The sequence below is a fragment of the Coniosporium apollinis genome, assembly GCF_000281105.1.
Source record: "Coniosporium apollinis CBS 100218 chromosome Unknown supercont1.60, whole genome shotgun sequence".
NCBI classification, from domain to species: domain Eukaryota; kingdom Fungi; phylum Ascomycota; class Dothideomycetes; genus Coniosporium; species Coniosporium apollinis.
This window is the reverse complement of record NW_006913322.1, coordinates 88,375-110,252: the sequence shown is the minus strand read 5'-3', so window position 1 is coordinate 110,252 and position 21,878 is coordinate 88,375. Positions and strand designations below refer to the sequence as shown.

General features: G+C 55.2%; 8 protein-coding genes across 8 annotated transcripts; 4 read left to right on the top strand and 4 right to left on the bottom strand.

The window, feature by feature from the left end:
* Positions 1-425: 425 nt before the first annotated feature.
* W97_08686 (uncharacterized protein) lies at positions 426-2,866 on the bottom strand (the record flags this gene model as incomplete). Its single annotated transcript, XM_007786553.1, has 3 exons — positions 426-613; positions 689-1,910; positions 1,973-2,866. 3 exons carry the CDS (start codon positions 2,864-2,866, stop codon positions 426-428), a joined length of 2,304 nt encoding a protein of 767 aa, XP_007784743.1.
* A 391-nt stretch (positions 2,867-3,257) lies between these two features.
* W97_08685 (uncharacterized protein) lies at positions 3,258-6,233 on the bottom strand (the record flags this gene model as incomplete). The annotated part of the gene is made up of 3 exons (XM_007786552.1): positions 3,258-3,711; positions 3,763-6,152; positions 6,201-6,233. The coding sequence occupies 3 exons, from the start codon at positions 6,231-6,233 to the stop codon at positions 3,258-3,260; spliced, it is 2,877 nt and encodes a 958-aa protein (XP_007784742.1).
* A 3,681-nt stretch (positions 6,234-9,914) lies between these two features.
* On the top strand, positions 9,915-10,987 carry W97_08684 (uncharacterized protein; the record flags this gene model as incomplete). The annotated part of the gene is made up of 2 exons (XM_007786551.1): positions 9,915-10,323; positions 10,374-10,987. The coding sequence occupies 2 exons, from the start codon at positions 9,915-9,917 to the stop codon at positions 10,985-10,987; spliced, it is 1,023 nt and encodes a 340-aa protein (XP_007784741.1).
* Positions 10,988-11,477: 490 nt separating this feature from the next.
* W97_08683 (uncharacterized protein) lies at positions 11,478-13,687 on the top strand (the record flags this gene model as incomplete). Its single annotated transcript, XM_007786550.1, has 2 exons — positions 11,478-11,905; positions 11,956-13,687. The coding sequence occupies 2 exons, from the start codon at positions 11,478-11,480 to the stop codon at positions 13,685-13,687; spliced, it is 2,160 nt and encodes a 719-aa protein (XP_007784740.1).
* A 431-nt stretch (positions 13,688-14,118) lies between these two features.
* W97_08682 (ubiquitin-conjugating enzyme E2 2) lies at positions 14,119-14,836 on the top strand (the record flags this gene model as incomplete). The annotated part of the gene is made up of 4 exons (XM_007786549.1): positions 14,119-14,160; positions 14,295-14,359; positions 14,419-14,643; positions 14,713-14,836. 4 exons carry the CDS (start codon positions 14,119-14,121, stop codon positions 14,834-14,836), a joined length of 456 nt encoding a protein of 151 aa, XP_007784739.1.
* Positions 14,837-15,900: 1,064 nt separating this feature from the next.
* Positions 15,901-18,756, top strand: W97_08681 (kinesin heavy chain; the record flags this gene model as incomplete). Its single annotated transcript, XM_007786548.1, has 3 exons — positions 15,901-18,030; positions 18,130-18,407; positions 18,501-18,756. 3 exons carry the CDS (start codon positions 15,901-15,903, stop codon positions 18,754-18,756), a joined length of 2,664 nt encoding a protein of 887 aa, XP_007784738.1.
* A 384-nt stretch (positions 18,757-19,140) lies between these two features.
* Positions 19,141-20,142, bottom strand: W97_08680 (uncharacterized protein; the record flags this gene model as incomplete). Its single annotated transcript, XM_007786547.1, has 1 exon — positions 19,141-20,142. The coding sequence occupies one exon, from the start codon at positions 20,140-20,142 to the stop codon at positions 19,141-19,143; it is 1,002 nt and encodes a 333-aa protein (XP_007784737.1).
* Positions 20,143-20,548: 406 nt separating this feature from the next.
* W97_08679 (uncharacterized protein) lies at positions 20,549-21,190 on the bottom strand (the record flags this gene model as incomplete). The annotated part of the gene is made up of 1 exon (XM_007786546.1): positions 20,549-21,190. The coding sequence occupies one exon, from the start codon at positions 21,188-21,190 to the stop codon at positions 20,549-20,551; it is 642 nt and encodes a 213-aa protein (XP_007784736.1).
* Positions 21,191-21,878: the final 688 nt, after the last annotated feature.

The following is a 21,878-nucleotide window of genomic DNA, read 5'->3' as shown; positions in this document are numbered from 1 at the left end:
TGTAATATCTCGTGCCATCAGGTCCGTGTGATTTGTTTTCGCTCTCGGTGTTTTGTTGCACTGTAAAGTGTTATAATTATGGTGGTAAGAACAGGCGTGCAAACAAAGTGTTGCTTTGAAGTGTTAGCATAGGAAAGAAACCATAACACAAAGAGAGCAGGTTGACCACTGTATGCGTTTTGTTAGTCTTTCTGGAACCAGGAGCTCCAGTGCGCTTGCTGTGACAGTGTTGGAAACTGGGAAGGGGAGTCCTAGAGACCTAAACACAAGCCGATCTTGCGAATCGCGCTGGGATTACTCACGTGCTGCGGTCTGCCAGTCAGTAACGGTTATCAACGAGCTCAATCATATCCGGCGCTATCCGGCCTCGGAGATATTTCTAGGTAGCTCAATAGTTTCGGATACCTGACAACCATCCATACACCTTAGAGATGCGGTACATCCAAGGACGCGAGCAGAAGGTTGACTATACTGACAACGCCTTCACCAAGAATAAGCCCGCTGGCAAGTACGACGACCGGCGTCTCGGGCTGCTTCCGATACGATCTCCAATACCAGTTCAGCAGGCCACCAATAGTCCGCGCAAGCGTAAAGGATGGGACGTTGTACATTCCTGCAGCTCTGTCAGCTTCTCTCTGTTCATCCCAAACATCTCAAAAAGACAGGCTGAACCCCAAACTTGACCTACCAACAGCAACCGCAATCCCCCCGGGTATGTATCCAACAATCCTCCACCTCCCCTTCCTCTGCTTGATATTCCCCGCCGTCCTCAACGCCGTTCCCACCGCAAACACCAATCCCGCACCCGCCGCCCACCTGCCCACCATAGGCGGCAGTCCCTGCCCCGTAACCAACCTGGCCGTAAAAACCCACACATACGCCGTCGGAACCTGAAACAGGTCCCCCGGAACCTCATACACCCTCGTGTACAGCCTATACACGACCGCGCTCAGCACAGCCCCAACCGCCGATCCAATAATCTGGCCCCAGAACTGCGCATTCGGCGCCGCGCCCAGCAGATGCCCCGTCTTGAGATCCTGCATCAGGTCCCCGGCCTGTAGGGCGCCGCTCTCACTAATCGCGCCGGCGAGGAGGTTGATAATGACGGCGTTTTTGTTTGAGGCCGGGGTTACGAAGGCGAAGAGGAGTTGGGTTAGCTTTGAGATGCCAGAGACAGGGTTGAGGTCTGTTTCGCCCAGCGCACGGACGCCCATTATGGAAAGGAGGAGCGCGAGGACCAGTGCGAAGAGGGTTAGGTGGATGGGGATTAGGTCTGTGAAGACCCAGTGGACGGCGCCGATGGCGAGGGCGATAGAGAGGACGAGGCCGATTAGAGTGGTGCGTGTGGAGATGAGATGTTCTGGCGGGGCGTCGATATCTGGTGGGTCAGCGGGGCCGGAGGATACCTTCTTGAGAGTCGTACTCGTGTCAGGATTAGATTGAGGGACCAGAAGGGTAGAGGATGACGAGACGGGGGAGTAGCCTTTCACCGAGTGGCGATGATATACAGAGAAGATGTCCTTCCAGCCGTACTCTTGGACATGGTCGCGGATCCTTGGCAGCCAGATACGACCGTAGTAGATGAGCGGTCGAAGTATCAGCCAGCCCAAACTTACAAGGGAGTCAGCGAGCATGATCGCGAGACTGACCCAGACGATCCAGCCTTTGCTGCCAGTGGTCCAGTCGCTGACAGGGCCAGGCGCCCACCCTTTACTCTTAGCCAAGGGTGAGAGGATACCCCAGCCTAGGATAGCTCCAAGAAGCATGTGAAGAGTCGTCTCCGGTCCCATGATGATGCCTTGGCCAACGTATGCTGGTGACGGATTCAGTGTCCAGAGCCAGTCGCGGGCCAGTGAGAGGCCGAATACGGGTACACCGCGAATTTGAGGGACAAAGTAGGAGAACAGAGTCTACTCCAGGCATGAGCGCGTGTTGACGAGTCATTGTATGATATAGAAGCAAGGGTACGTACATAGACAGCAGATACAACAAAGGAGATAATGAGCAACCGTATCTTAGCTTTCCAGTCGCTCCTTTCGTCGAGTCCGTATCCATGCTCTTCCCCGTCCTGCGTCTCAGGGTAGGTCTGCGGAGGCACCTCGTCGCGGACTCCACCTCCTGCCGGTGTCTGCTGAATCAACGCCTCGCTCTCCTCCCCTTCCTCCTGCAGCGCACTCTCTCCCTGGTCATTTCTCACCAGCCCCGCCTTTTCCTTATCCCCATGCAAAACTCCAATCATCAACGCCGTCGCCGTGCCGCTTGGGAACTTCAACTTCTCCCTAATAATCACCTCCCTCCTCAACGGTACCGCAAACACGACCCCAAAAAACGCAATCCCGACCGCCCAGACCACCAACATCCACGTACTCAGCCTCAACGGCCCCCCCTCCTCAGGCCTAAGCAAATAATCCAACGCGGGAATCACACCCACGAACCCGCACCCCAGCGGCATCGTCCCGACAGAGCCGGCTACACTCTGCACCAGCACGTTCTCGACCGGCGTGAACGGGAAGGCGATGAGGCGCGAGACGGTCTTGAAGTACGCAAAGCCGATCAGTGCGGATGGCATCGACATGCTGCTGACCCAGCCGGTTTGGAGGCCGAAATACATGTTCGAGAAGCAGATTACCACGCCGATGGCTAGGCCGACGAGCACGCCGCGGAGGGTGAAGTTCTGGGGCTCTGAGGCGCGGGAGGCGAGGTAGCGGCGGGCTTCGCTGCGGCGAGTGTAGAGTTCGCGCGGAGTCTCGGTGGGAGGGTCATGGTCGTCGGCGGGTTCGAAGTGGTCGGCGGGCTCGTTGTCGTCGGAGGTGGAGAGGCGTGAGTAGGTGGGCGAGGAGCGGGTTTCGCCCCGGTCTGGAGACATGGTTGACGGCTCTCAGCTGTAGCAGCTGAAGAGAGGTGTAAATTGAAGCAGTCGAGGAGATACTCAGATGTCAGATACGCCCGGTGATCTGACTGCGTGATGGAAGCTCGGATGACGCGATTCGGCAATGCTTCGGCTCTCATCCGAAGCAGCTCAGAAGCTTTTCCTCACGAGTGCAATAGTAAATTTGAAACTGAGGGCTGTTAGTAACAATATTACCGAACGAAGCTCTGGGCAAAGAGTACCCTGGGTCGCCAGATTGAGCTATCGATATCTTCGAATTTTGGTTGCATTTATTTGGGGGCTATCTGCTATCCAGTGCTGCAATGGTTCGCTAGACGGATCGTAACTGTAGCCATAACCTCATCGGACCACATCAGGCCATCATCTCTCAAACCCCCTTATTAAAGACATCCTCCTCGTCCGTAACACCCGGCGCGATCTCACGCGTATTGTCCGCCTTGTTCTGCGCGTCAGCCTTCATCCTGTCCTCCGCTTCCATGGCCTTGTGCTCTGGCCCAATTCCCTTGCCGCCGATGCCGGTCGTGGTCTCCTCGACATCTGAATCCATGGCCGTGTTAAAGACTACACCGCCATCCTTATCGATGATGGTTTCGGGTTCATCGGTGGCTTCGGCTATGCCGCTCTCCGGTAGTGGGGTGCCCGCTGTTGACGATCGCGAGATGTCGCGCGAGGTCTCTTGCTGTTTAAAGCGATTTTTGGAGTTGTCGACTAGGGGTGAGTCGTCGTTGTATAAGCGGAGGAGCATTGCTTTACGGTCCTCCTTCGGCAGCATAAGGTTGAGGGACGAAATGCTTCTCCAAAGTGGAAGCACTAGTCGCTCCCTGATATAGTTTGTCAGCACATAATCTAAACCACATGATAAGCACACTTACTTGAAACCGTCCTCGTCATCGCTGGTCTCAACTCTGAGGACGCAGCAGCCCATGCCAATATCCCTCACCCTCTCGCCGATCTCACCAAGATCCCTCCAGCCATCCTGCGCGACACGAGGAAACATCTCGATTAGAAGCTTCCTTAGCGTCTCCCTCTTGTACAACCGCACTATCCTGCCCTCGCCCACCCAAGGCTCAATGATCGGCATACCCTCCGACTGAATGCGCCACCGACAGACGTCTTGTCCCTGCGCGTCCTGCTTCATGAACATCTTAACGCCGCAATGTACGAACTTCATGCCCTTTCCTTCATTCTGGGTTAGGATCTCGCGCGCGAGTGTAGAGGTATAGTAGATCGCCTTGACTGGCTGCCCGGTAGCATTCCGGACCATGAATCTGTCGCGTGGGAACCTCGGTGACACCTCGTAGAACTTGTATATGCCGAGTAGCTCTTCGTGATCTGGGTCCAGATATTTGAATGGCTCTTCGTGTGGCTGATCGCGTCTTTTCTTCGGTGGTTGATCAGGTCGAGAAGGCGGTTGGTAAGGTTCCTGGCCTCCGTTTATGGTATCTAATTCCAGTGGTTCATCTGCAGTATCCTCATACTTCTCTGGCTCAAGCTGAGCGGCCGGCGGAGGCGGGAAGTGGACCATTCGACTGTCGTCTACGTCGGTTTTCACGCGCTTGGTTGGCGAATCTTGCGAAACGCCGCCATCTTCTTCATCGTCTTCCAACGGTCGCTTGGTGGCCGGAGGGGTGTTCGCTCTGTTCTGACGAGCAGTGGGTGGTGCGTTGCTGTCATCCAGTGCGTTATCCGGGTCAACCCTCATTGGCGCGAGATTCTCATATGCTTCATGAAGATTGCGATCCACATCTCCATTGGTGGGGTTCTCGATTTTCGCATTGAGCGCATCGAGAAGCGAGGCAACTGGAGGTTTCGGAGCCGTAATCTTGGATCGCGACTCTGGACGCGCTTTGATTTCCGTCTGTTTCTCCAGAACGGCGATGAAGAAGCCGCCGGTATCTTGCAAATGAGGGTAAACCCGGATGCACCGCTCGAGTGCCAACCTCTCATCTTCGGACTCTGTTACGGGCGGGAACATCCCTTCGGTCAGCCGCCCGAAGCCTTCCTCTCCTTGGGCTTCCCTAGCTTCCTCAACCTCTTTCCACGAACTCCACATTCGGCCTGTCTTGTCCATGATTTTCCATTCGCTCAGGCCAGACTTTCGTTTCAGTCCAGGCAGTGTGTCGCTGCAATCAATTATCTTGACCTTCGATACGCCTCCGCAGCGATCAATTGCGCTTGCGACTACGGCCTCATCCTCGACCGGATTCATACTGCATGTTGAGTATACGACTCGCCCGCCGACTTTTAACATCTGCAGCGCCCTAACGAGGATCCGCACCTGCGTCGCGTACAATCCAAGGCCGTTTCCAGGTATCCAGTCTTTCCAAATGTTGGGATTCTTCCGAGCGGTGCCATCTCCGGAACAAGGGACATCGGCTAGGATACGATCAAACTTGAGATATCTGCCTGGTTGATCGGGCTCTGAGTATAACTTGATGGACGGAAACAGCGTAGCATCGTGATTCGTAACAATCATGTTAGGAGAGTTTAGTCGCTTGACCTGGTGAACCAGCATCTGAGCGCGCCTGTAGTCTACATCATTCGCGATGAGGAGGCCCGTAGCCCTGCCATCATCCGACCAGTCATCTTCCGATTGTGCTTGTGCCTTCTCGGCCTCGATCTCCATTCCATCCGGGCTCATGCCGCGGCCTTGCTGCTCATTGAGATTGTGTAGCACTTGTCGCACGCGCGCCTCTTCTCCACCGTGTACCATCTCAATCAACTGCGCCGACTTGCTGCCAGGTGCGGCGCATAGATCCAAGACGGTCATTCCAGGTTTGATGTCCATAAGAAGTGGCGGTATCATGCTGACAACTTCTTGCCTGCTGATATTGCCAACGCTCGTCTCGGAGACCAGGAACTTCTGGAAGGATGCGAACGGCGGGAACTTGCGGACGACTTGCTTTGGCGTGGTCATTGACCATGCAAGCTTCTCCGGAAACCATTCCAGCGGTGTTGGCGGAGGTACGGGCTGGCCTTCGTAGGTGACAGACGTGATTTGCGGGATATAACGGTCGATAAGGCGTTGCTGCACAGAGAGCGCATGGCCTTTCGAGCCCGTGAAGCGGAAGCTGTTGGGCAGTTCTCTCTTGAGCGCTGTCCAGAACTGCTCTCGCTCCTCTTCCTCGACGATGCCAAGCGCATTGTAGTAGTTCTCAAAGTTCTCGTTCTTCTTCTCGAGTTCCGTGTAATTGGCAGGTCCTGATCGGTAGTCGCGACCTCGAGAGCTTCCGCGTCCTCGTCCTCGACCACCGCGGCCGCCCTGTAACAGAGTTAGATTGTATCAATGCGGTAGCAGTTGGGGGCTCACGCCACGATTTCCGCCTCTCCCACGACGTCCCATATTGCTACAGAATACGGCGAGTAAGGTTGCTGCTAGTCACAGCGGGTCTCGACGTCAACCTTACGCTGCCATGTAGAAAATAGCTATATGCAACGGATGAACAGATTTTCCGTGAAGCTTCTGCCAAAGCTTGACCTCGGCGGTGAGTAGGCTGATGGGTCAGAGGATCTAATCGTAGAGTTGTGAATTCAATCAGATGACGCTAGCAGGGGTAAAAGCACATGAGCAACAACACCATAAGCTCCTCCATCGTCTAGTATATACAATTGAGACTGCACAGCTCTACATAATTATCCTATCTGGGTTAAGCTCACCAATTGCCTTGCGTGCGCCGCCGCGACCCATTTCCTGGTGTTTTGGAGCGGTATCGGGGCTTTATTGGTGTGGGAGGCACGAGAGCTTGGTGAGGCAACTTGGTAATCGAATTTACGACTCTACGACTAAATTGACCAGCGCTCATGCTAAACGCTCCTTATTTAGCTAAGCTGCACACACAATACGAATGCAAAATGTATCAGACCGGCCGAGTTCGTTTTGGCATTACGAGGCTCTAAGACATGAGCGTTTGGCGGTGCAAGTAGTGGATGGTGTACGTTATGCAATCGCCTGTCCGGATGTAATGAGCTACCCAGGTGACAGCCATGCCAATGGCTTGGAAGTATGTACATGAGCAAGGTACTTTTCTGCAGTTCCGGTGCTATAGTCATCTAAAGAATAACGTTCTTCGGTAACCGAGATGAACGAGTGAGGACCATTGCAGCTTGCATCAGGTTTAAGATCTTCAGAAGATATCAGTTCTATTTACCAGCGTGAATGACACCAGATCATCACTCCCGTCTACATTAGATTATAGTAATGGTATATGTGTTCTCGTTATTACACTCTTCGTATTCCAACCATTCTTTGTTTCCCAGTCCCTCAGTCCACTTTATCAGATCTGCCAGACCAAGGCCACCTTTCCATACCGATGCTAAACCCACTCGACGAAATTCACCAGGTCGATGACCCGTGGGTTTAAAAATTAGCCCGTATACAAGAGCAGACTTGGCGGACTCAGATGCATCAGGATCGGAACAGATGATTATGAGGTGAAGTGATGTACCCAAGATATCTGACTCGCAGTCAAATGAGACAACACCATGGATGCGCGATTCGTCAGTGAATGTGAGGCCCCGCTTACCAGCACAATCATAAGATGAAACAGTTCGGAGCAGACCACGTAGCCGGATAGCACCCCCACAGATCTGGCCAAACCGATCATCGGTCACAGGATGAACGTGGGCTTCAATTATCTCAGCATCCCCGAAGCGACGCTCACAGCCCCAGGGATCAGCGCCCCAGGGACCAGCATCCCACTGTCGTAGTTCTCCATCGACCGAAGGCCAAGACCAGGACGGGGCACGGTAAGGCAGTGGCCGCTCCGGGAGTTTTCTATTCGATTGCATTCCATCTCTGATTCGCCAAAGCAGTGCACCCGGCAGATCAATTCTCCAGAGACTAGCAAGATAGTCCGAGTCGATCAACGATGCTACGAGACGTGCTAGGCCGGCTATAGCAACTAGCTTGTCGCGAGGCTTGGTAAGAGCACCTTTCGAGTAATGCAAGACAAAACTCCACCAAATCTTTAATATCACATTTACGGATAAGATTGGCTTGGGGGTTTCTTGCTCGGCGGTCACCAGCCGCGTGCTTGTCATGCTTGTCTCCAGGATTGGCGTATATTTTCCCTTATGGAAAGCAGAGAGCGAAACTGGTAGCTTGTCGACTCCGTTGATCCCGCCAGGGTATTTTTCGCACGCCTCTAACTCAAGACATTCCCATATGAGTTGAGTCTTGCTGAAATGAAGAAACCTTGAGGAAAGAACGCGTTCCTGAAAAGCCCAGGCTCGCTGGAGCAATGGGCTCTCTTCGAGTATACGGTCCCGGTAATTTCCAAGCTCCAAGATATAGTCTCCTGGGAGCAGGCCCTCTAAGTCGATGTGCACTATGCAGTGCTGTATCACACATAGTGACCTTCCCCGGAAGCATCCTTCCTGACTGTTGGAGGCAGCTGTGGCCGCTATAGTACACACTGAACCTTGGTAGATAGCTCTCTTGTTGGCACACTCCCGATTCCAGTCCTCTTCGGTATCTTGATAGATGCATAGAGAATCTATCCAAAGATACCTTATTCCAAGGGAACGGCAAATGGTAACTGCATGCTGGAAAGAAGGAGGCAGAGTCGACGACCGGAATCCGGCTGCTAGATCCCTAGCACTTTCCGTAGTCAATGTCATAACTGGAGATGAACCCCAGCAATGACTCATGGCAGCGTACCGGTAAGTTGGTGGAAACGATTGGAGATTAGGGCTTTCGCGTTTTGGTTCTATCAGAAAGACATCATCGAGGCTGCTTGAACCGACGTCGAGTAAGCGAGTAGGTGGCTTCATGCTTATGTGAGCGGCTCGTATGCACGCTTTGTGTCCGTAAAGACACTGCTGCAGCCATCGTAAGGCTACCTCCATGCTGCTTTTTGATGACGTTTCGGTACTGGCAGGACCACTTAGGAAGGGGCGATGGAGATCATGGAGTTCTATGAATAACTTGTGTCAGTTAATAGTGTGTATCAGACACACGACACTTACCATTCATGCGTTGTAGCGTGTAAACGTCTTCAGTTCTAACCGGACCTCGCGAAAACCACACAACCACTGACACAATTATCACGAAACTTGTTGTGGATATCGAGTGCAATCTTAGATATGTGTGGGAAGTCTTTACGCTTCTAGCCGGCTCTACAAGGCGTTGTTCCTCAGGTATTCGTTTCCATAAGGTGTAGCATACATAACAGTCGGAGCTTACTGCCAGGCGAAAGCCTTCGAGCGTGGATAGGGTGGTTCTCTCCTTATTGATCTCCACCTTGTACCGAAAGACATCTTGACACATCTTGCACAGCATCCTATGAGTAGTGAGGCTGGAGAGTCTGAAAGCTAGACCTGGCCCGAAAGCGTTATAATAATTGAAAAAGCGAGATAAGGAGAAGTCTTAGTGTGTTCTCGCCTGACACTGCGATTTGTGGTCTGGGTGTCAGAGAGTCTTGGGTACTCGTAGATAGAATGTCGACTCCGCAACTAAAACTGGAGGGCCGCCAAGCCTGGTGGGAGATGAGTTCACCTTCGGGCCAAGGGCTACGTCAAAAATCCGTAGCGGCTTTTTAGCAAGGAAAAAGTGGCCACGAGTAATGCGCCAACGTACTTTTCGAATGACCCTTGGGGCTCTCAGGATTCATTCTCCGCAGAATCACATCCCATGGCTCAAAAATTGGGAGACAGTTCTCCTGTTCAACCGTTGATTTACTGTGTCAACCAGATCACCGAGAAGGAGAGCGCATGGTTCATGCACGTGCTTTTGCACCCGCAACAGCACATCAACACCATCCTGCACGACACATGAAAGCATGCTCCACCTAACTCTATGATTGGATCTTACTCATAATACGAAGATCCACGTTCTCTCTGCCTCCGAGGTCCTGCGACGGTCGCTAGAGATCCCGGCGTCAATTCATACGCAGGAGTTGACGCTCCACCCAACAACTTTCACATGCCAGAGCTTACAATAACTTAGGGTTGATAACGGTGATAGCAATGGCAGCCGTCAAAATGCTCAGAGCGCCTGTGAAGACGCTGTTGACACACACCAGTAATGCCAGAAGACGTGATACTCGCACGGTCGGCAGAACCGCATATGCCTACAAACACCATTGATCCTGAACGCTTCTCTGTAATGTATACCATACTACCGCCTATGGTACAGAGCCGTATACCCAAACTACCGTCGATAAGACAAGCAGTCGGCCGACTACGCAGATCCTCAAGCTATGCTTCGTCAATTTCAGACTCTACCGGGACACGGACACCTCCGCCTAGGTATAGCTCGAGGCCAGCAAGTGCGGGAGAGAATAGATGGTCCATGATATCGGACAGCGAGGCTGCAGAAATCTCCCATAACGACGAGGTAAATCTCGATCATCCCTCGTCGTCGCGCTCAACACCCCCTACGTTTCTGGTATCCGAGGATCAGAGCGGTATCAACTGGAAATACGCCAACCAAGGTAATAGCCATTCCAAACCATCCGTAGAACGTAATACTGACGGAAAGCAGGTCTCAGTCTCCTGACAGAAGCCTACCATGAATCCTTGTCCCTCTCCCGAAACCACGAGAACAGCCAACCATCTCTCAGCCGCCAACTCTACATGCACGGCCTGACCTACCTACTCCGCGGCCTGCCGAGCAACATGACCGCAGAGGAAAACCTAAGCATCCGCTTCGCCCTACCCAGCGGCATAGCCGAGTCACCAGCGCTGGATCCAACGACCGGAGCTCTGATCCCCGTCTACACGAACCCCACAGCATCGCAACCCAAAGATCAAAATCCCGAACCATCAATCGTCCACCGCATCCTCGCCTCCTCAATAGTCCACCTCTTCCTCCTCGCGCACCTAGTCCTGCCATACATCAAGCTCTTCCTTGGCCACGCCTACCGCTACGAGCGGGAGCACCGCATCTCGGAGCGCGTCTTCAGCACGTCGGTTAATGCGGTTGATGAGGTGGGGAAGCGCAGCTTGGCGCTTACGCAGACGGTGTGCGCGATGAATGACGGGAAGGTCGGGCAGATGATGAATGATGCGGCGGTCTGGTGGGTGAGGGGTCTGACGGGTGGGATACATGAGGGGGTTTCGGAGGGATTGGGGCTTGTGAAGGGGAAAGGGGGTTGAGGATACTAGACTGTAGCGACGTCGTCCTGATATCTAGGGCGAGCCGGAACTGAATAATTATGTTTTTATGACTTGTTGGCGTTCTGTCTCGGATACCCATCTCTCCTATCTCTAAACGGTTTGTAGATGGAAGGAAGACAGCTTTTGACAATCGTTGGAGTCTCTACGCGTTTAGCTGATACAAACTGTGCGCGGCTGTCAGAGTGGAAAATTCGGCATCAAGGTTGCTCGAAGCTGTCTCTCTCAGAAGCAGATCACGTGTTTCGCCCTAGCGCATCTCGCCGGCGACGGCTCCGTCTCATCTAGAGTCCGTGCAGCAAAAAGTTCATGAGCTGCCCGCGACGAAGCGCAACTCCCTATCATCTCCAGAAGCTTCTCCAGAACAGTCCGAATCATTTTGTTTTACTTGTCGCTCTTTCTGATACACTTGTAATCGATTGTCTGTTGTTCTCGAGATACCCAAGACGATATCGTTCGCCGCGCCGCCATAATGCTCGGAGCTCTACGCAGAAGTACCGCCTCTCTCCCTCGAACACTACCCACCTCGACATTATCCCTCGGCACCTCTGCGCGTGTATTCCAGTCGTCAGTAGCCCGACCAGTATGCAGGCAGTCGATATTACGGCTTCCTGCCGCCAGCCGAGCTTTTCACCAGAGCGTTCAGTGGCAACAGCATGCCGTACCGGCCGCTGAAAGAGCGGCCGTTGAGGCCGAAATCGAACAGGAAGTGGGTGCAGAAAGACCGTCGTCAGACATAGAGATAGCAGCATTGGGACCCGTCACGAAGTTTTACGAGCTTGAGACGCGGGGTCTCGTTCATCCCAATGTCGTCCGAACAATTACCAAGGAGATGCGCCTGGAGACGATGACCGAAGTCCAATCAAGGACAATCAACGAGGCACTGAAGGGCGTCGATGTGTAAGTCATGCTTAAACTCAAACCGATTGCGCGTAGCTAATCGATGCCAGAATCGCGCAGGCGAAAACGGGCACAGGCAAGACCATGGCTTTCCTCCTTCCCGTACTTCAGAGAATCATCAACGATGACCCGTCCCTCGCTGAGAGGGGCTTCACTGGACGTCGCAATCGGCCGAGCGCTGCAGACACTCGTGCTTTGATCATCTCGCCAACCCGAGAGCTCGCCGAGCAGATCGCAGCAGAAGCTCGTAGGCTTACCCGCAACACTGGCGTGGTGGTGCAAACAGCCGTCGGAGGAACTCAGAAGACCATGGGGCTGCGCATGATGCAGAACCAGGGCGTCCATCTCCTTGTCGGCACGCCAGGCCGGCTGAAGGACATCCTCTCAGACGAGTACTCCGGGGTCCAAGCGCCGAAGCTCAGTGCTATGGTGCTTGATGAAGCAGACAGGCTTCTCGATGATGGCTTCTGGCCTGAGATTAAGGAGATTCAGCGGTATTTGCCAGACCAGAAGGAGCGAGAGCGACAGACCTTGATGTTCTCAGCTACGGTACCCCGGGAAGTTGTCCAGCTTGTGCGCCAAACCCTGAAACCTGGATTCCACTTCGTCAAGTGCGTGCGTGACGATGAAGAACCGACCCACACTAGAGTGCCGCAGAAGGTCGTCCTTACTGGAGGTCTTGAGAACCGTTTCCCTACTCTGTACGAACTCATGAAGCGCGAGGTAGAGGCTGCCGCCAAGCCGGGTGCTCGTCCCTTCAAGGCCATCGTATACTTTAACTCTACTGCCGACGTTGAATTGGCGCACTCGATATTCAGAACCCTCCAAGGGTCTGCCCGCCGAGGGCCTCTGTACCCTGCCCAGATCTTCGAGATTCATGGCAAGCTCTCCCAGCAGCAGCGTACGCGCTCGTCGGACCGCTTCCGTGAATCCACGTCTGGCATTTTGCTCTCGTCGGACGTCACCGCACGTGGTATGGACTTCCCGAACGTCACGCATGTCATACAGGTCGGGCTACCGACATCACGCGATACCTACGTCCACCGTATCGGACGCACAGCCCGTGCTGGGAAGGAGGGCGAAGGCTGGCTCATCCTGTCCGAAATCGACCGACGAGAACTCCGCTCAAGGCTCAGGGACCTACCTCTGAACGAAGACACCTCACTCCAGACCGCCAAAGTGGACATGACCGAGGAAGGACAGATCCCGGAGAGCGTCGCTCAAATCTTGGAGGATGTTGGTAACGCGTTCCGCGACGCCGACCCGGCCGAATTGGCTAATGCCTACCGCGCCTACATCGGTACTTACGGCTGGTACCCTGACAAGCAGCGCATGGTGGACGCTATCAACGACCTGGCGAAGTTTGGATGGGGCCTCGAGCGGACTCCGAAACTCTCGTCAGGGACTGCTCACAAGTTGGGCTTGTCGCGTGTGAAGGGCTTGAACCTTGGTAGTGACCCAGCAGGTGGATTTAATGATCGGGACAGGAGTTCGGACCTGAGTGGCCGCTCATCGAGGTTCGACCGAGGGGACAGAGGGTCCAGTGGCGGTCGCTCCTTTGACCGCAGCTCTAGCGGTGGTGGGAGATCATTTGATCGCGGCTCCGGTGATAGTGGGCGCTCTTTTGATCGCGGATCTGGCGGCAGGGATCGCTTCTCGAAGCCAGCTGGTCATTCGAGAGGAGGTGTAAGAGGTGGAGGGTTCGGTAGGGACAGGAGTGAAGGTTCATTCGGCCGTGGCGGAGACAGGGGCGGCTACTCGGGCAGGCTCTCGGAGTACTAGAGGGGATCTCATGGGATGTGGAAGTTACTCTCGGCTTTGGCTGTATATTGATGTACTATAGAGGACGGTTTGGGATCTTGCATGTAGGCTGGTGGGTCTTCGGCGGACGGCGTACAGATGGAACGGGATGTTTATGGGTTCTGTAGCATCTCCAATCTCAAAGAGACGTTCTCCGGTTCTGAAAAATGTTCCGACTGAATGAGAATGTGTTTTGCCTCCTCTTTGCGACACCTCCGTTGTCACATGATCGCTCTGTCCCGACGCAAAGTCCGCGGCGAACGGTGGATCGCAAGGCAATCCCGAACATCCCCCCGCTTGCTACGCCATCAAGCTTAAAAGCATACCTACAACGAAATACACTTGAACAACACTATCGCCGCCGCTCACTCAGATACCGGATCTTGCAACAGCAGCTCGAACGCTCGCCCACCATGTCGACTTCCGCTCGCCGCCGCCTGATGCGGGACTTCAAGGTACGATCACTAAAGCACACGACACTTGCCTCCCGCTCAGCGCTGCGATACATAAGAATCTCGCGGCGCAGTATGGACAAGGGCAAACACCAGGAAAGTGAAGGCTCAAAAGCTAACATCCTCTGCTCGAACAGCGCATGCAAACCGACCCTCCTGCCGGTGTATCCGCCTCTCCCATCGCCGACAACGTTATGACCTGGTACGACCATAGCGCCAGCAACTCCCTTACCCACTTCGCTAACCCGAAACTCCCTGCAGGAACGCAGTCATCATCGGTCCCTCAGACACCCCCTTCGAAGACGGCACCTTCAGACTAGTGATGCACTTCGAGGAAGCCTACCCCAATAAGCCCCCCGGCGTAAAGTTCATCAGCCAGATGTTCCACCCCAACGTCTACGGTACGGGCGAGCTGTGCTTGGATATTTTGCAGAATCGGTGGAGTCCGACGTACGATGTTGCGGCGATCCTTACGAGTATCCAGAGGTAGGTTTTTACGTGATGAGGGGCGATGAGGGGTTTGGGGGCAAGACATGGCTAAGCTTTTGCGGGTAGTCTGCTGAACGATCCGAACACCTCGTCGCCGGCGAACGTGGAGGCGTCGAATTTGTATAAGGATAACCGGAGGGAGTACACGAAGCGCGTAAGGGAAACGGTGGAGAAGAGCTGGGAGGATTGAGTGCGGGGCTTGCTAAGGTTGCTGAGATTGCGGAGCGGCATTTGAGATGCTCGGAGTCTTATCTTTGGACAGGCGTTCGTTCTACGGATAATTATAGGCGTCATCGGCGGATTGAGCATGGCGTTGTGGGAAGCAGACCTCTTTGGCTGCGATAAACTGGATGCTTTACTTTACATGACACTCGTCCATAGCATGAACAAATCACACCAGTCGTTCATAGCCAAAACAACACGTCGAGATTGACTTTGACTTTGGCACCACTTTGACACATGTGCGCCTTCTGGTTCGCCCGAGAAACGCTTGCGGCGATCTCCCCCGCCAAGCCTGTCAACATCAAGTCAACAGCAGAACCCCGACACTCTGAATCTGCGCCGACGACTCCCACCACCCCTTCTTTTGCCCTTCTTTGCGCCGCTTAGCCCAGTGTGTCACAGTCGCTACCGGGCTGCTGTCGACTCGCTTATAGATACCGATTTCTAGACGCAGAAGTTTTGCTCGAGCAAGCCTTACCCGCCGTGCAGCGTGCATACCCCCGGATTGGGAAACGCGAGCATTCGCCCTGGAGAAGTGGCGCACGATTAGGGATAACAACAGCCCTACGAAAGACCCGCGACGTCTGGGAGAGGAGGCGTTAGGAGAGTCACCGCTACCTGGCCGCCGGGCCTTTGCCCGCATATACAGTTGCAAACATGGCGTAAGTTTTTGGAAAGGGAGAATATACAATGTTACGGGAGAGCGACAGTTGCTAACGCGACATGCGACAACCAGGAGCTACAATACCATCAAGGGTAACCACACGCACTCAGCACACGTGTATCAAGAAGACGCTGATCATGGATCGACGCAGTGGTTGCGCGCTTCCGGCCGCAGAACAAGCTCGAGATCGCGAGCGGAGGAGAGCCTATGGTGGAGTTCGACACAGAAGACACGTGTAGCATACAAGTACGCACTATGGCCTCGTCTCGCCCTCAGACTCCCCTCCCCCATTTCCCTCAGTACGACTAACATCCCCCCAACAGTCCAGAGAGGCCGCCGGGGCCTTCACCTTCGACCGCGTCTTCGACATGACATCCCGCCAATCCGACGTGTTCGACTTCTCGATCCGCTCAACCGTCGATGACATCCTAAACGGCTACAACGGCACCGTCTTCGCCTACGGGCAGACAGGCGCGGGAAAATCCTACACGATGATGGGCTCGGACATCGACGACGACATGGGCAAGGGCATCATCCCGCGCATCGTCGAGCAGATCTTCGCCAGCATTTTGGCCAGCCCGGGGAACATCGAGTACACGGTGCGTGTCAGCTATATGGAGATTTACATGGAGAGGATAAGGGATTTGCTGGCGCCGCAGAATGATAATTTGCCGGTGCATGAGGAGAAGAGCAGGGGGGTGTATGTCAAGGGGCTGCTGGAGATATACGTCTCGAGCGTGCAGGAGGTGTATGAGGTCATGCGGCGAGGCGGCATGGCAAGGGCTGTCGCGGCAACGAATATGAACCAGGAGTCTTCGCGGTCACACTCGATTTTCGTCATCACGGTCACGCAGAAGAACGTCGAGACTGGGTCGGCGAAGAGCGGGCAGCTATTCCTAGTCGATTTGGCGGGCAGCGAAAAAGTCGGCAAGACAGGCGCAAGCGGACAGACGCTAGAGGAAGCGAAGAAAATCAACAAATCCCTGAGCGCGCTGGGAATGGTTATCAATTCCCTCACCGATGGCAAATCTACGCATATCCCTTATCGAGACTCCAAGCTCACGCGTATATTACAAGAATCACTGGGCGGCAACTCGCGGACTACACTTATCATCAACTGCTCGCCCAGCAGCTACAACGACCAGGAGACACTCAGCACACTGCGGTTCGGTGTAAGAGCGAAAGCGATCAAGAACAAGGCCAAGATCAACGCGGAACTCAGCCCCGTGGAACTCAAGGCCCTGCTCAAGAAGGCACAATCGCAGGTCACGACGTTTGAGAACTACCTATCTACTCTGGAAGGTGAGGTGCAGGTGTGGCGGAGCGGCGAAAGCGTGCCGAAGGAGCGATGGACGCCTTCGTTATCTCAGGATACCAGCGTTGGCAAGAGACCACCCCCACAACGTGCCGAGACCCCCTCAAGGTTGCAGGAGGCGCGAAGATCGGAGACGCCCTCGAGACCAGATTCGCGGATGGAGCTCGACCGGTCAAGCACACCGAGCGCCATCCTGGAGAAAGACGAGAAAGAGGAGTTTCTGCGGCGGGAAAACGAGCTGCAGGACCAGCTTGCAGAAAAAGAGTCACAGATCGCCAATGCGGAGAAAGCGCTCAAAGAAGCGCGAGAAGAGCTTCAATTCCTCAAAGACAACAACTTCCGGACGAGCAAAGACAACGAGCGCCTCAACGGCGATGTCAACGAACTCAAGATGCAGGTCGAAAAGATCAACTTCGAGACCAAGGAGGCGCTAATCACGATGGACGGCCTAAAGGAAGCGAACTCAGAGCTTACAGCCGAGCTCGACGAGGTGAAGCAGCAACTTCTCGACGCCAAGATGAGCGCGAAAGAGACAAGCGCCGTCCTCGACGAGAAGGAGAAGAAGAAAGCAGAGCGCATGGCGCACATGATGGCCGGCTTCGACCTGGGCGGCGAGGTCTTCAGCGACAACGAGAGGAGCATACGGCGAGCCATCGAGCAAGTCGACGCCCTGCATGAAATCAGCGCGGCGGGTGATGCGATTGCCCCCGACGAGTTCCGCGACCTGCGACAAAGGCTGTTCGAGACGCAGGGTATTGTGCGACAGGCGGAGCTCTCGGTCAACGAGCGCGGCGAGCAGGACGAGACGCACCACCAGCGGATGGAGGCGCTGGAGCACCGGCTTGCGAGCGTGCAGCGGGACTACGAAGCGCTGCTTGAGCGGAAGCTCGGCGATACGGATATTGAGGAGGTCAGGTCTAGGTTAGCCGACGCTTACGCCGCACGGCAGGACGGCGAGGTGGAGATTGTCGATGAGCTGCGAGAGCATCTGAGCAGGAGGCTCGACGAGAATCAGAAACTCAAGTCGGAGATCGAGGCACTTCAGCAGCGGCTGAAGAACGGAGCGGCGACAAACGGCATCGGCTCGATGGGCGCGAATGGCAAGACGGTTCAGCAGCAGATTGCGGAGTTTGACCAGATGAAGAAGAGCTTGATGCGGGATCTCCAAAACCGGTGTGAACGCGTAAGTCCAACTCCCTTTCTCCCCTTCCCCATTCCCCATTCCCCCTCCCTCCCCCAACTCACCTCCTCCCACACCCACATACTCACCCCACCCCCACAGGTCGTCGAGCTGGAAATCTCCCTCGACGAAACCCGCGAACAATACAACAACGTGCTGCGCACGTCCAACAACCGCGCCCAGCAGAAGAAGATGGCCTTCCTCGAGCGCAACCTCGAGCAGCTGACCGTCGTGCAGCGGCAGCTAGTCGAGCAGAATAGCAGCCTGAAGAAGGAGGTCGCGATTGCGGAACGTAAGCTCATTGCGCGGAATGAACGGATTGGGAGTTTGGAGGCGCTGCTGCAGGATTCGCAGGAGAAGCTCACGGCGGCGAATCAGAGGTATGTGTGTCCCTGCACTCTTGACGCCCACTGCTCTTCTTTTATTAGTTCAGCATCCTCGCCGAGCCTTCGCTTACCAACTCCACCCCACAGATTCGAGGCCCAGCTCACGGCGGTAAAAGCACGCCTCGAGGCCGCCAAGGTCGGCGTCGCAAGGGGAGCGCTTCCTGGCTCTCCGACCTCGACGGCGAGTTTCGCTTTCGGCGGCGCGGGGCCCAGGATCGCGAAACCACTAAGAGGAGGCGGTGGAGATGCGCCCATGCCGATGGTGCCCACGCTCGGGAGTCTGCAGCAGCAGGAGGTCGGCGGGGCGAAAAGGAGTAGTTGGTTTTTCAATCAGAGGTCGTGATCGCGTCTCTTGTGCGGATGGGCTATAGTCATTCTTTGGAAGAAGGATTGCGGCGTTCGATGGCTGCATTGGGGTTGTCTATATTGGAGATAGGTGTGCATTTGGGCGTGCGGATGCCACGGGGCATGGGATGGGTTGGGCGATCAGGAGAATATCCGCTTCGTGTTCTTAGAATTGGGTCAGCGGATAGGCTGGGCCATTTGACTGACCGATCAACGCTTCGATTCAAACGATCCGCTTGTTCGACTCGCTCACGCGATGGCATGTCTTGATGCGGGTTTCATATCCCGTGTGGCTTCTCCAGGGCATGCTGCGGAAGCCCCTTAAGCCCTCCCTAACCCAAACCTCAGTCCCTGACTCTATCCACCATTTCCTCCCCTTACTTCACCTCCCCTCCTCCCACCACCGATCCAGCACATCCTGCCTCACCTCCCACGCCCAATGATGGCACGTCTGATGCACAACCGGACTGACCTCTTTGCTCTCCCCACTCTCCTCCCCCTCATCCGCCACGCTCCTGATCCCCAATGCAACATACTTCTTCAGCAGCGTCCTCCGCCACCGCCCGCTCTCCCCAACACACCTCGCCCACCTCCCCACCTGCCTCTCGTCATCCTCGCATCGCCGTCCCTGGAAGAAGCGGACGTACCACTGGAACCAGCCGCGGATGTCGTGGGCGGGATTTATCCAGCCGGCGGCCTCCCAGGCCTCGATTGGCTGGCCGGCGGATACTCTGTACTTATTTACGTCGGGCCGGTAGGTCTCGCTGGTTAGGTAGGTTGCCACGTCTAGCTCGGCGGTCCAGGACGAGGGCAGCTCGCGCCAGTCGTCTTGGATCGTCAAGCCCAGCGCCGCGGAGTGGAGAGGCCGGAAGTAGGAGCCGCCGAAGGAGCCTTCGCGCAGCATCTCCTCTGGCGACTTGTTGGGCAGAAAGTCAGGATAATTTTCGAAGTGAAAGGTGCCGTTTTCGTCGCGTGTCGGTGGCGGGCCGGTGGGCGTCCATGAAGTCCAGCGGGCGCGAAGCGCGTCGATGTCATCGGCGGCGTGGTTGGATGAGGACTCGTCTGCGCTGGCGGCCGCTTCGGCGTCCGAGGAGGTAGTCAAAGCGATTTGGGGAGTTGCTTTTCGCTGTGATCGCGTTTTTTGCCCGGATGATGTTGGCGAAGGTGGTGCGTCTTCATTGTAGGTCGGCTTTGTGGTCGCGGCTGCTATGCGCGTCGACGTGCGGGTCGGAAGCGGTGCGGCGCGTGGGGAGAGTTTGCGCCGCTTTGATGGTGGCTGATCTACTTTTGTGGAAGTTTTTGGCGCTGTCTCGATTCCCAGTTGTTGTACGAGGGCTTGGTTGCGCTTGATGTTCTCGAGGCGGCGGGCTTCGTAGGAGTTCATTGTATGGGGAGCGCGTGTACCGTGGTGGCTTGCACGCGTTGATAAAGTAGCTGGGCTCGGGAAAGCATGACGTCAGTCACAAGGCTTAGGTCGGCATGCAGGATCAAATGAAGCGTGCACAGAAGGGATGGTATCTCTTCTACGGAACGTTCATCAACGTCAGGGGCAGTGTGTACAGATCATCTTGGTGCGGCACAACACAACGATGCATGTATCGAACATTCCTCAAAGACAGATAGTAGTCACAACGATGATGATGAGTTTGAGTGCATCGCGTTACCATACCAATCTCTAACTATGTACAAGTTCGCACCGTCTCTCGTGTCATACAGGATACTCATAAACCGCCGCTCCTCTCAAGCAGGTCGAAGCCGTAACAGACCGCACGCCATACTACCATCCACGCTCAAGCAATCTGGCCCCTGAAAGCACCCGGCACAGCCAAGCTCGAATGTGCGTCGCAGAAGAAGCCAGCCGGGTTCGCCACGATCTGCCTGACATGGAAAGCAGCACCAGTATCAACACCGCCGGGCATGACGCCCGTCCTGAATGGCCCGGTCTGGCAGCCGACAGTGTTCCTGACGTTCGGGTCAGAAGTGGCGACCGGGTTGGGGAACGCGATCCTGGGTGGGCCCGAAGCGCCACGGGCCGCCTCGTGGAGATGGGTCGCCGTGATGGCGAGGGACTGGTACTCGCCGCGGAAGTTGTAGATGGTGATGTTGTAGCAGATGGTGTTCGTGTCGGTGTTGAGACCGAGGAGGTAGAGGCCCGAGGAGCCCGGGAGGCCGCCGGTGGGCGTCGTGCCGTTGACGACCTGATCGGGGGTCGCGACGACGGAATAGGTGTTCGTGAAGGTGAAGGGGACGTTCATGGGAGGGCAGTTCGCTGGGTTCGCGCCGGTGCCGGGCGGGTACTTGACGTTCTCCCAGCCGCCAGGTGGTGCCGGGTAGTGGATGGATTCCCAGCCGCCTTTGGGTGGGCCATACTCGATGGGAGTGGCGGTAGCGCCGAGGACGAGGAGGGTAGAGGTGATGAGAGTGGCCTTCATGGTTGTTGATGTGGTGTGTCGGTAAGAGATTGTTGAATGGAGGGTGATGTTCAGGAACAGAAGTTTGCGTTTGGAGATTAGAGCGATTGAAATTTGAAGGTGAGGAGTGAGTGCTGTGAGTGAATGATGGAGGAATGTAACTGAGTACCATGGCGGTATTTATATGCGACATCCTCCTCATTCCTTCCCGGGTGCTGCCCAGAAACGAAGTTGCCCGCCTTGGATTTGCAATGGAAATTGGCAAGAACTGCTTGGCCAAGGTGGGCCAACATTGGTCGAGCTCAAGATGTGACTGCTGGGCCACGACAGTCTCATGACGGTCGCCAGGACGAAGCCACCTGGATCGGGCATTGACCGTCCATGAACGGCAACATTCAACATTGGCAGCGCGCACGGAAGCAGACTAGCAGGCGGAAAGGCAGCATCCGCGGTCTTAGTACTGTTTACCATAGCCGAATCTGGCAACGGTGCTGTGGAATGTTCCGGGAGGCGCAGCAGCAGCGCAGCAGCAGGGCAGCAAACGTGCATCTGGCAGACGTCGAGGGCTGGCCAACGCCAACAAGTGCCCTGATCCGTGTGGAGGGTTTGCGCGGGAAGGTGCACCAGCATGCAAGCCACTGACGATCGTGGAGATTTTCAGACGATCCTGCGAGCGGGACGCGCCTAGTGGGAAGCCTATTTCTAAGCT